This window comes from Sminthopsis crassicaudata, chromosome 2, assembly GCF_048593235.1.
Source record: "Sminthopsis crassicaudata isolate SCR6 chromosome 2, ASM4859323v1, whole genome shotgun sequence".
NCBI lineage: Eukaryota > Metazoa > Chordata > Mammalia > Dasyuromorphia > Dasyuridae > Sminthopsis > Sminthopsis crassicaudata.
In genome coordinates this window covers 158089900-158103347 of record NC_133618.1, presented here as the reverse complement: position 1 = coordinate 158103347, position 13448 = coordinate 158089900, and the positions used below count along the sequence as shown (strand labels likewise).

At 36.1% G+C, this 13448-nt stretch overlaps 1 protein-coding gene across 1 annotated transcript in view; it reads right to left on the bottom strand.

Annotated features, from left to right (window-relative positions):
* Nucleotides 1–13448, bottom strand: part of RALGAPA2 (Ral GTPase activating protein catalytic subunit alpha 2) — a 387908-nt gene that overhangs the window by 353042 nt on the left and 21418 nt on the right. The window contains 3 exon segments of the mRNA XM_074287744.1: nt 2295–2325; nt 2327–2379; nt 2382–2405. Of these exon segments, the coding sequence (XP_074143845.1) occupies nt 2295–2325; nt 2327–2379; nt 2382–2405 (108 nt within the window).

Below are 13448 nucleotides of genomic sequence, written 5' to 3'. Positions count from 1 at the left end.
AAAGAAAGTGTTATGGTTTTTATTCTTCAGTTAATTGTATTGATTTTTAAAGTATGAGAAATGTTCCCTCCCCCAAAAGTGAAACATGATTATTTTTTGTTTTTCTTGTTCCAACACTGATTTGACTAAAATAAAAAAATTATAAATTATTAAGTGGTTTTATTAGTCCTCCATATCCTGACTCCTGAGTAACTATATGTTTATAAAGAAAAAAACAGTCCCCTTTTTAAGAACAGGTTCCATATATCAAGAGGAAAAGTTCTTAACATGAGGTCTGAGAACTGGTTTTTTAAAAATATATATTTTGATAACTATAGTTCACTGTAGTTTCTTTTGTAATTCTATGTATTTTATTTTATGAATTTAAAAACATTATTTTGGGAAGTTATCTGGAAATTCTCCCCAAAATGACAAATGAATTTTTATTGTTCTTTCATTTTGGTTATGTCTGACTTTTCATAACTCTTCATAACTTCATAACTTTTCATAATGGCATGGTTTGCCATTTCCTGTGCTAGCTCATTTTACAGATGAGGACACTGAGGCAAACAGGGTTAAATGATTTGCTCAGAATTACATAGCTACTAAGTATCTGAGGAGGAATTTGAACTTAGAAGATGAATCTTCCTGACTCCAAGTCCAAAAGTCCATCCACTGTGCCATCTAACTGCAAAAAGGAAACAAGTTAAGAACCTCTCCTCTACAACTCTGACGGATTTGGATTTTTAAACACTGAGGTGATTCAGGTCAATTCCAATAAACTTGTGATGGAGAGAGCCATTTGCATCCAAAAAAAAAGACTGTGGGGACTGAATGTGAATCACAACATGGCATTTTCACCTTTTTTTGGTTTTCTTTCTCATTTTTTTTCCTTTTTGACCTGATTTTTCTTGTTCAGCATGATAAATATGGAAATATGTTTAGAAGAATTGTACATGTTTAGCATATATCTCTATATGCTAACTAGAAAAAAAATGATTAGTGCATAGCTCAGAATATGTTATAACCAAGAAATCTCACGTCATAAAAAAATTCCAAAACAGTATAGCCCATTTGTAACAATTGTAAACCAGATAAATACAAATCAGATACCTGACAGAAATTAAAGACAGAAATCACAGTGAGATACCTCTGGAAGTTACCAGGAATCAAAGTATGCTTTTATGATAATAAAATATATATGGAATGGGCCACATAGAATTTATTGTGCTACTTAATTCAATGTTCCAAGTTTTTCTTCGTGAACTTACATACCATACTAATGAGAATCACAATCTCCTTCTACAAAATAGTATAGGGTTTTCATTCACTGATTTGAGCAAAAATAAAAATTCATCACCTAACAGACAACTCTTTAAATTGAGCAAAAAAAAAATGACAGACATAAAAGCCTATCAATGGCTCTGTGCTTAAAGCCATTCAAGATTAGCATGACCATACTATTAAGCATTCCAATGGCAAAGCCTGGGTTCTTCAGAACCCAGAATTACTTTCACCTAAAAACAGAATTTGAAAATAAGAATTCAGTGGAAGTAACAACAAAGTCATCTATAAATGAAAGGATGGAACACATTCATTCTTTGTTGAATAACTATACTCGTACATAACCCATTCATCTTAAGACTAAATACTAGAGTAGGAGCAAGACCCTGTATAACAGTCTTATCACCATATACCTTAGGAGAATATGTCTTACATTTAATTTCGGAAGACTTCACTTTCCCTATCCTTAAAATGTTAAATTACAATGATCAGAAAGATCCTTTTCAGGTCTATTTAGGAACAATGATTTCATATACATTGAAGCAGCTACATGGTGCCAGGCATTGAGTGACAGGCTGAAGTCATGAAGACTACACTTCTTGAGTTCAAATCTATCAGTTACTAGCTATATGATCCTGAACAAGTTACTTAACCCTGATTGTTCTCATTTGGAAAATAGTCTGGACAAAACAATGGCAAACCACTCTAGTATCCCTCTCAAGAAAACTCCAAATAGGGTCACAAAGAATTGATATGCATGACCAATGATTTATTTTCTCTTGCTAGCTACCTTTTAGTTGTTTCGCTATTCATTAGCATTTACCTTCTAATATGAAATAAAAAGAAGAGAGAACATAAATATCACAGCTGTATTTCTATTTTTCAATCCAAAAAATGTGTAGGAAGGCATAAGACTAAAACACAATTTAAAAAAAGGACTTTTTAACTGTTGCCATTTAACATCTGAGAAAAAATACATACATGTCAGTACATTTTAATACAACATAATTTGAAGGGGAAAAAAAGCTTACCTTTTAATTTTAAATTATTTTCCAGTGTTATGGAAATTTTCATAGAAGATGAAATATATTTGAGAATAGTTGGTCTCAAAAAAAATTTCAGTTCACTCGTATCTACAATATCTAAAAAAAAAAAAAAAAAAAAAAAAGGAAAAATATTTTCATTTATAATCACATGCTTAGGCCATTATGAGAAATCATAAGCTTTTTTATAAAATGTGTATAAAAAGTCACAAAGTACTGTTAATTTCTGTGGAATAAAGAAGACAAAAAAACTTTTTTTTTTTTAACTTTTAAACAAGCATCAACAGCACAATGGGAAGAGTATTAGAATTGATTTCAAATTATAACTATGTTCCCTGTTAACTTACAATCTCACTAATTCACAACTTCCTGAACTATCAAGATATATGACATTATCTATTTTATCTAATTAATAAAGTGGTATGATTGAATGAGATTGTGTAAAGTGAAAGTACACTGAGCACTATGCAAATATGTGCTATTAATATCATTATTTCATTAGGTCTATCATATGTAAACTAATGTAACTCCAAATTTTACTAAGGTTAAAAGGCAGGATTATTCCTCTAGATATATAACATATTCATTTATCAATAAATCTTTGGATTCACAAAAATAGCATTATATACGAAATCACCACTATATATGTTCAAATCACAGTAATTCCTCATTATCTGTGTAACTTTAGACAAATTCTTAAACATTCTGAGCCTCAGGTTTCTCACTGTAAAATGGGCATGGCTAGGGTGGAGTAGGAAGGCATGGTTTCAAATAAATAAATAAAGTTCATTAAGCTTAGTGCTAAATACAGGAGATAAAAGAAAGGCAATAAATCAAGAATCAATAAAGTAAGCACTAAGTGCAAAGCACTGTGCTGAGTACTACTGTGTGGCTCAGAAATGGTGAGGAGTCACCATTTAATAAAAAGCTGGAGAGAGCTCTAGGAGCAAAGCAAGAGTTTATTGTTATGTTCTGGAGAGAATCAGTCCCAACCATAGAGCAGGCAATCTAAGGAAGAAGACACCTTTTGGGACAGGTTTTACACTTTAAATAATTCCTAATGTAAACAACCCTCCCACCACTGACCATCATCCTCTTTGGCTGAGGGTCTTACATTCTAAAGGAGGGAACTACCCAGGAAATTGAATTTGGCCAATAAGTACATTAAGTGCCCATATCTGATTGAAGTAAGGTGAAAATGATGTCATAGGAGGATAGCAGGAAGGGGACTTAGGTGTGCCCTTGAGTCAATGCTCAAGGACCTTCAGGCCTACTCCAACTCTGAAGTAGATGAAGTCAATCTCTACAACCAAAAAATTCACATTCTAACGAGAACATTCAATTGAAAGATTTCAGCTACAAGATCTTTGGGAGGATCCCATGGTTGGGTTGTAATTGGAGTGCAGTGGTTAAGCAGGTGCAATTCTTCTTCTTTAATGTCATTTTCACTAATAAAATCATTTTCAGTTTCTGGTGTCATGCCATTAGACAGTGCCAAAGATTTTTGTAACAACGTTGTTTTATCGATCAGTGATTCAGAAATTGCTTCTTGGGACGACAGCAGGGAATAGTATGCTGGAAACATTGCTATTAGATTCAGGGTTCTGATGTCTCCATCAGTCTCAAGACAGAGGCTGGAATAGGTTAAAGTACTGCCTGTGGTTTCAATACCCTGGATCATGCTGCCTCCTCTCTCTCTTCCTCAGGGTTCCCTGCTGCTTCAAATAAGACTGGTTTGATTGCTCTTATGGTGACATCTGGATGGCACTAGTGGAAATAGATGTCACCTTTCCTCCAGGTCTATCTCTATCAATAATAATTGGAGTTTCTGTGTTGGACTCAAGGACCCATAGTCTAGAAATCTGTTACTCCCAGGGCTCTTGTGTTTATTTGCAGCTGGTTAGCAGCAGCTGGTCAAAAATTATTGGGGTGGGGGAGATAAGGAAGGTGAGCCCTTTCTCACAATTATTTTTGTCCTCAGTTAGTGACTTCAAGGGCTGGGCTAAAAGCAGATTTTGTGGTTAGGTATTTACTTCTATTTCCAAGGCTCTGATTTTGGATTGTCTCCATAATAGTTTCAGAAGAAAGTGATTAGCGTCAGGGTTTGGGCTTACCTGACACATGCTGGATATTGAGAGGAAAATATTGACAATCATTGCAGGACTTTTTATGTTGATATTTTTTCCTTAAAAATATAGGCTGTCCATTTTAATGATGTTAGCTCTGTATACTTCTCAGAGGTTCTTTAATTTCAATATCACTTTGCCTAGGAATGTGTATTGAGTTAAAAGAAATGACAGTGGCACATTTGTTATAAGGTGAAGAAATTAATGTGGAAATGTGGTGTTTGTTTCTAAGGATTCAAATATGAATTATACTTATCTCTCTCTTGATCACATCAAGTAAGGGAATAAAGGGATGGTAAAAAAAAAAATAAACTTTTTACTAGTACTACAAAAAATAACAAGATTTGATCTGTTTTGGGGAGGGTCGTTTTATTTTCTGATGAAGTTTTTCCCTTTTGTTTTTTGTTATTGTTTTGGTTTGGTTTTTTGCCATGACTTTTGTTAGAAATAACAATATTATATTCAAAGAATAAGAACAGATACTTTTCAGATGAAGAAATTAAACCATCTATAAGCACATGAAAAAAATGCTCTAAATGACTTCCTCCTCTTTCCCTCCCAGGCAACTGGAGTTAAGTGACTTGCCCAGGGTCACACAGCTAGGACATGTTAAGTGATTGAGGCCAAATTTGAACTCAGGTCCTTCTGACTTCAGGGCTGCTGCTCTATGCACTGCACCACCTAGCTGCCCCTTCTAAATCACTTTTGATTAAAGAAATGCAACTAAAACAACTCTGAGGTATCATCTCTCTGGTATCAGATTGGCTAAAATGACAGAAAAGGATGATAAATGTTAGAGGAGATGGGAAAAAACTGGGGCAATAATGCATTATTGGTGGAGTTGTAAACTGGCCCAACTGGCTCCAGAGAGCAATTTGGGACAAATACTACAAAACTGCATACCTTTTGATCCAACTGTCTCACTCCTGTATCTGTATCCCAAAGAAATCATAAAGGAGGAAAAAGGACACACATGTATAAAAATATTTATATAACAACTCTTTTTATGACAGCAAAAAATTACAAAATGAATCGATGCCCATCAACTGGGAAATGGCTGAATAAGTTATGGTATATGAAAGTAATAGAATATTATTGTCCTATAAAAAATGAGGAACAAGCTGATTTCAGAAAAGCCTATAAAGACTTATAAAACTGATGCTAAGTGAAGTGAGCAGAACCAGGGTTGTACATAGTTAACAGCAAGATTATGTGATGATCAACTATAACAAGACTTAGCTCTTCTCAGATAATTCCAATTAGATCCAAGACAATTCCAATAGGTTTAGGATGGAAAATGCCATCTGCACCCAGAAAGAGAACGAAAAAGATTGAATTCAAATTGAAGCATACTTTTTTCACTTTTTTTTGTTTGCTTTTTCTTTTTGTTCTGATTTTTCTATTATAACATAATTAATATGGAAATATGTTTTTAAAAATTATAGTATATATATATATATAAACTATATCATATTGCTTGCTCTCTTGGGAAGGAGAGAAGTAAGGTGTGGGGAAAGTGAGAAAAATTTTGGAACTCAAAATCTTACAAAAATAAATGTTGGAAACTATTTTAAACACATAATTGGAAAAAATAAAATAATATTGAGGAGGAAAAAAGAATAAATTACCTAATTAATCTCAAAGTGATCTTCACTGCTACACAATCTTTTTAATCTTTCCTAATTAACTCTCTACTGCATTTTCCAAACTTGTCCTTTTTTTCCTCAAACCTCATAACTCCCTTAATTCTCTTAACCTCAGACCTTCCTTAATTCTCTTCCTTCTCAATAGAGGACTTAGACTACTCTTTCACTAAGAAAATAGAGGCAACCATACAAAGTACCCTTTTCTTCATTCTTCCTACCTGAGTGAGCCTCAGGCTATACAGAAACCATTCCAAGAATTGAAAGACCCCATGCCTTTAGCCTTTCAAGGGAGAAGCAGAGAACAATCTAAGCTTTAGACTCTTTTCCTAATCAGGTGGTTTGCACACAAAATCACCAATTTTATTCTTTCTGGTAAAAAGGATGACACCAGATTTTATCATCTACTTTACTAAAGTTATCCAAGCCTTTCTAGCTGTCCTCCCTCTAAATCTGAAGACTTCCACAGCACCTTCTGCTATACCCTTAAGACCTTCAGAATTATTCTTCAGTCCTAGGGGTGAATTTTCTTTCATATGTTATCTACACCAATTAGAGTAAAAGCATCCTAGAGATAATCTAGAAGGGAGTATATAGCTTTTTCTATTTACATCCCTAAGACTTAGCACAGTGCTTGGTACAAAGTATTTTGAAAAAGTCATAAGTTCATCTATTGCAGACTCTGTTTCCTCTACTTTACACCTCAGCACATCCCTACACTATCTCCCATTCTCTCTTTCCTTTTATTGCTGTCTATAAGAGTAATTTTTTCTTGCTACTCAAGTTGTATTCTTGATATTTTGTATTTTTTCCTTCAGGAATCTTCTCTATTAATTACTGTATCTTTCTTTCTCATCTGCTCTTTCCCTGTCATCTAACAACATGCCCAAATCTCCTTCATCCAAAAAATACTTTGTTTTTGATCCTTCCAACTTTTCATGCTCTCTTCTTCTGTTTCTTCTCCTTCTTAAACAAAAACCCTAAAAAAAGGTTGTGATCATGCCTTGCCCTCTTTTTTTAATAACATCTCATCCATTTTGAACCACTTACAGACTGGCTTCAGAATCTATCACAAAATTGAAATTATTCTCCTTAAGGTTACCAGTAATTATTGTAATTGATAAATCAGATAGTTTTTGAAGTCTTCTTAAATGACTTCTGCACAGTTTTTGACATTATGAACGTCCTCACTTCTTTCCAAGGTTCTTCTGTGACAATGTTCTCTCTTGGTCCTCATCTTACCTGTATGAATTTCTTAATCTCCTTTCTTCAATTATTACCCAGCTATCATCCCTTAACCATCAGTGACTCAGAAGACTACCCTGAAGTTTCTTCCCTCTCTAAGCTATCTCAATGATGATTTCATCAGTTCCCAAGAGCTCGTTTATAATCAGCTCTAAATCTATAATTCTATGATTCCTAAAACTAAATGATTTTCAGTCTCTTCTGAACTCTAGTTCTATAATATTAATTCCTATTTACCATTATATATCCATGTGAATGAATGAAAAAAATATTAAATGCTTACTATGTACAAAGTGTTGTTCTAAATTCTGGGGATATAAATGAAAAAGAAAGACAGAACTTGTTGTGAAGGAGCTCACATTTGGGAAGAGGAATGACTTCCATTTGACCATATAATTATGAGACAGGCATTAACTTCTATCTGAGGCAATGCATCTTCTCCTGATTGTGTGACTTCCAGCTCCCGCTGTCTCCAGCCTTAGTTGAAAAAAAAGAAGCAACTTTCCATCTGACCACAACCCCTGACCTCTAATTATATCTAGTTTGATAATCTGCCTCCTGCAATGGGGAGACTTTTCTCCCCATTGCATAATGATTCTAAGAGGAGTGACATTACTTCTAACAGATGACCTGCCTCTCCAGTCCCACCTATCCCTTGAGGAAAAGGAAAATTGGTGGGGAGTAGGATTTCCAACTACTCCCAGAACAGGTTCGACTTCAATATCCTGCCTTTAGAATAATCAGAATGTAAGAAACTGGGCATTCCATTGTGCCACCTATCTTATGTTTATCTCATGTCTACTGTCTGATCCCGATTCCTCCAGGAAGAGAAGTACACCTTTAACTCAAATGATAAACATAATATCAGTCAAAACCTACAAAATCCCCTGACTCAATCCCTGTAGGTCCATCATTCAAACCCCATTTTCTCCATTACCTCCCAACTTGATACCATATTCCCATCTCCCTCAACCCTTCCTCACAAAAAGTCCCAACCAAATGTAACCCACCCCTTTCATTATACCTTCTAAAATAACCTATTCCATTGCAACAATTAATCTTCATCCTAATCTTTTCCTCCCCTTTATTCTATCTTCTAGCAATCACCAAGACCTAGTTCTCCCCAGATGACCTTTGTCACCCTTTCCAGTACTGGCTGTTATTTCACTCAATACTGTTGGTTCACTGGTCAAGGTGGAGGTGGAGGAATATTCCTTGCTCCCGCCTGTCACTTCTAAGTTCTCCAAGTTCTAGCTACATTAATCTCTTCCTCTGAGGTTTTTACCTCTTCTACTCAATAAAACCCTAGTATCTACAGTCAGCAGATCTCCCAAGACACACCTTTTTCTTCTTCAGAGAGCTTAGTGCCTTGCTCACAATCCTTCCCAATTCCTGCACTCATACTACAGGATTCAATTAACATACTACCTTTCCCTCGACTATCTCAACTATTCAGTTCTTTAACCTAGTCATTTCCCACAGCTTATCTTCTACTTTACCTCTCTCTCTCTCTCTCTCTCTCTCTCTCTCTCTCTCTCTCTCTCTCTCTCTCTCTCACACACACACACACACACACACACACACACACACACACACACACACACACACACACAAAATACCTTTGATCTTGCCATCACCCCCCCCAATTCATCAATTCTATGTTCAAGAATTCTGAAATTCCCTTAGCTAACTCTAATCTACTAGCTTTCCTTTTCTCTTTCTGTCTTACCTTACTAAATCCTACTCTTCACATTCATGATGACCTCCAAACCATCAATTCTTCAATTCTGTCCCAAGCTATCACTTCGGTACTAACCACTTTTTCTTCTTTTCTTCACTTTGATCCCTTGGAGAACCAATTCAATTTTATACTGTCAATATCTCTTGAATCCACAGTCCCTTTCTCATATCACCAAGCCAGGCAAGTTTCAGGCTTGTATCAATCCTATTAGATGCCAGCTTCATCACTCCTAAATGTGTACTGATGAACAAAGGTGGAGAAAATCGTTTAACTGTTCTGACTAGGTTACTAAAAATGTATGTTACACAATTTCAAATATGCCCTTACTCTCCTAGGCAATGCTACACCTCCCATATCAATTCACTCTCCACAATGGCTCTTTCAAACCTCTTAATTCTTCCTCAAACCTCTCATGCAGCCAGCAACTAGGTGGCACAATGGGAGAAGGCCAGGCCTGGGGTCAAAACCTGAACTGAAATGTGACCTCAGATACTTATTGACTATGTGAGACTGGACAAGTTACTTAACCCAGTTTGCTTCAATTTCTTCATCTATAAAGAAATGGCAAATTACTCTAGAATCTTTACCAAGAAAACTCCAAGCAGTATCATGAAGAGTTGGACACAACTAAAACAACCGAACAACAAATTTTCCATGGCTCCCTCTCTCCCTATCTCCTCTGCTGAGAACTTTCCCTCAAATGTTACAGAAAACTTTGAGGACATTCACCAGAAGTTTCTTCTTCTCTCATCCTCCTTTCATATCAGCCAGGTTCCTTCTGCTACTCTATACTTCTTCATACCTATCTTAGGTGAAGAGGCAGCTCTATTCCTTATCAAGGCAAACACCTTTAACTTGAACAAACCATCTTATTCCAGTTTTTAAAGCCTCCCCTCTCACTTTCTTTTAACCCTTACAATATGGCTTCCAATCTCATCATTCCACCAAAACTTCTCTATGTAAAATCACAAATGATTTCCTAATTGCGAAATCCAATGATTTTTTCTCAATCCTCATTTTTCTTGATCTCTCTACAGCTTTTGGCTCTATTCATCATCCTTTCCTTAATACATTCTTTTCTCCAGGTATTAGGAATATTACTCTCTTCTACATGAGACACATCTCATTCTCAGTGTCCTTGGCTGGAGACTCCTCCAGGTCACATCTACTAACCATAGTTATCCCACAGGGCTATCTACCACTCTCTTATCTTTTCCCACTTTTACTTGTTTCACTTAGCAAATCTTATGGACTTCCAAAGATTTGGTGGTTGTCCTTCATGTTTGTTGAAGAGTACCAAAATAACATTACTATATGGGGCTCAAGGTATACTATGTCTTAGAACAATATGAGTTCAGAAGACTCTGCCACAGGTAGAGCATAAATGGAGATATCTCTAAATTTGTGCATCTCACATTTCTTTTGTGCTACTTCAATTCTACTTTGTCCACCCTCCCATTCAATAAACTCTAATGGTTATTGTCTCTAACATCAATTACAAAATCCACTTTGGGGTTAAAAAGCCCTCATAATCTTTCCCATTCTTAACTTTCCAGTCTTTTTATCCTTTACTCCCTACATGTTCTCCAATCCAGTGACTGGCATCCTTGCTGTTCAATTTCTTGGCTCTTAACATTTTTTCCAGCTATCTCCCAGGCCTAGAATGTTCTCTCTATCTCTACCTCCTGGCTTCCTGGCTTCTTTTACATCCCAACTAAAACCCTAGCTTCTAGAGGAAATCTTTCCCAAATCTTCTTAATTCTAGTGCTTCCCCTCTGATAATAATTTCCTTTTTGTCCTATACATAGCTTGTTTGTATTTATTTGTTTGCTTGTTGTCTCCCCTATTTAATTATAAGATCCTTGAAAGCCAGAACTGTCTAAATACTTATACCTCCATTCCTTAGCACAAATACCTGGCACATAGTAAATGGTTAATAAGAGCTTAGTGACTAAGTGATTGATTCTGATGGGGGAGATAACAAATATAGATGGTTTCAGCTACAGGTCAGATGCAATGATCTCATGGACCTTAACACTGCTTCTTTCATGCTACTTTCATTGATAAAGTCATATCAGATAAGGGTAAGTGATGCAGTGGATAGAGTACTAAGCAAGAAGTCAGAAAGACTACACTTACAATGGATAGAGTACTGGGTATTAGAAAACCTGTGTTCAAAAGTGTACTAGTTAAGTGACTCTGAACAAGTCACTTAATGTTAGGTTCTTACTAAGTGCAAATGAGATAATGAGATGTTAGGTTCTTACTAAGTGCTAAGTCGGTATTTAACAATTCTCTAGTTCACACCTTTTGGTTCAGGCCTTTAAGGGGAGTTTACCCCTTTGAACTTCAGAGGAGGAGTTTATATATGAAAAGGAGTTTACACAACCTTTAAAAGGAGCAAGTTCATTGGTTGAAGTAATTTTCCACAAGCCCTTGAGTTCTCACACGCCCATTCTCTGGGAGGATAAAGGAAGACAACATTGAGAAAGGAGAGACTCGAGTCTGGGCCAGAGTTGGGAGAGTCTATTCTGGGCCAGAGTTGGAACAGCAGCCTGGAGGAGGAGTTCTGGATTGGGTCAAGGAGAAGACGTCCTGTGGATTTACAAGTCCAGCAATCCCATACTTTTGGAGGGGAAGAGGACAGAGAAAAAGATTCACAGAGAAAAGAAACCTCCTCCCAGAGAAGGATTACAACTGAGAGACCACAGGACTTTACAACTTAACCTCTGGTTATATATATAGAAAGGGATTATAACAGCACCTACTTTTCAGAATTGTTATGAGCCTCAAAAGAGATAATATTTGAACAGCACTTAGAATACTGGCTAGTACACAGGCTATATAAATTGTTATGGGCCAGAACTCTGAACTTGAAACAAGGAACTAAGTCAATGGAATTGATAGAGACAATAGTTATCTAATTTAGCATGGTTCAGTATGATAGATTTAATCCTACATGGAGATGTTATGGGCCAGAACTTGAAACAAGGTACTGAGTGGAATTGAGGAGACTGGTTAAATCTAGTTTAGCATTGATTTAATCCTACAACAAATAATGGTTTCCTAGTGATATAATGATTGGTTTGTACTTAGTGTGCGGCATATAAGCAAGAAGCTCTCAGGGCCAGAAAGGACAAGTGCAGCATTAGAAGGTCTCGGAGGCCAAGACAGATTTATTCCATCATCCACATTTGTGGTGGCTGCAGAATAAAGCACAAACCTTTGGATTCAGAGACATTCAGAGGGCAGAGAAGGAGGCAGGAGCTCAAGCTCATGGAACCAAGGAAAGAAGAAGGCCTCCAGAAAACTAGCCATAGCTCCAAGTGAAGGAGACAGGACTTTGAAAGAGACAATAAAGGATTTGGACTTTAACCTCTGGCTACTCGTGTGATGATTACTGAACTGAAAAGAAGGCTGCCTCCAGAGACCCCAAGAAAACCTCAACAGAGAACAAACATTACATTTTAGAGAGAATATTACAATAAATGATTATCATCATTGTTTACCTGGTGTCACATTGATAGAAAGTGCCAGAGGCAAAATTCAAATTAAGACCTTCTAATACTATTCTATTATTCAGTGTGATAATTATGCCTTCCTAGTTTTGTAGCAATTGCAAATCTATTGAACTTGTCATCTCCGCCTTTATCCAAGTCACTGACAAAAATGTTAAACACAGGACCAACCTCAGGTCTCTGAAGTACCTGTCTAAAAATCTCTTGTAACATTGTCATTGAACTAATAAGTACAACTCTGAGTCCATCCAGTTCTGGATCCAATTGACTGTACTGTCATCTAGTCCAATTCTTTCTATCTTCTCAACAAGAAAAATGTCTCCCAAATTTGACATTCCTTCAGTTGTATATATGCCTATAGATAGGCTGACTGTCCCCCTACACCTTCATGCCAAGAAAGGCAGCCCTTTTTCAACTCCAAATATCAGAAACCTTGGCTTCCTAAAGGCTAAAGTTTGGATATGCAACTCGTTACAAAAAATCTTCAGCTCATTCTCCCAGTTTTTACTTTTCCTCAAATTATCTTATATTTACTTATTTGTGATTATATTCCTACTCAACACTCCAAATAAAATGGAATCTCCTTGAGAAAAAGGACTGTTTTACACCTGTCTTTGCATCAACACTTTAATCAATGCCTTACTCAGAATTAGTCACTAAATAGAATAGGTAAATACGTGACACAAGAAGATGACTCTAACATCCAATAACTTAGGTATTTCTCACCACAAATTTGAAAGGTAAGTCATCTCTGCCTTCAATCAAGTCACTGATGAAAAATTCTGAGCAACAAAAGGTGAAAGCTTTATATCTATTAAGCACTTAACTAGAGATGTCCCTCTAAGCTGACAATAACCCATCTTTTCATG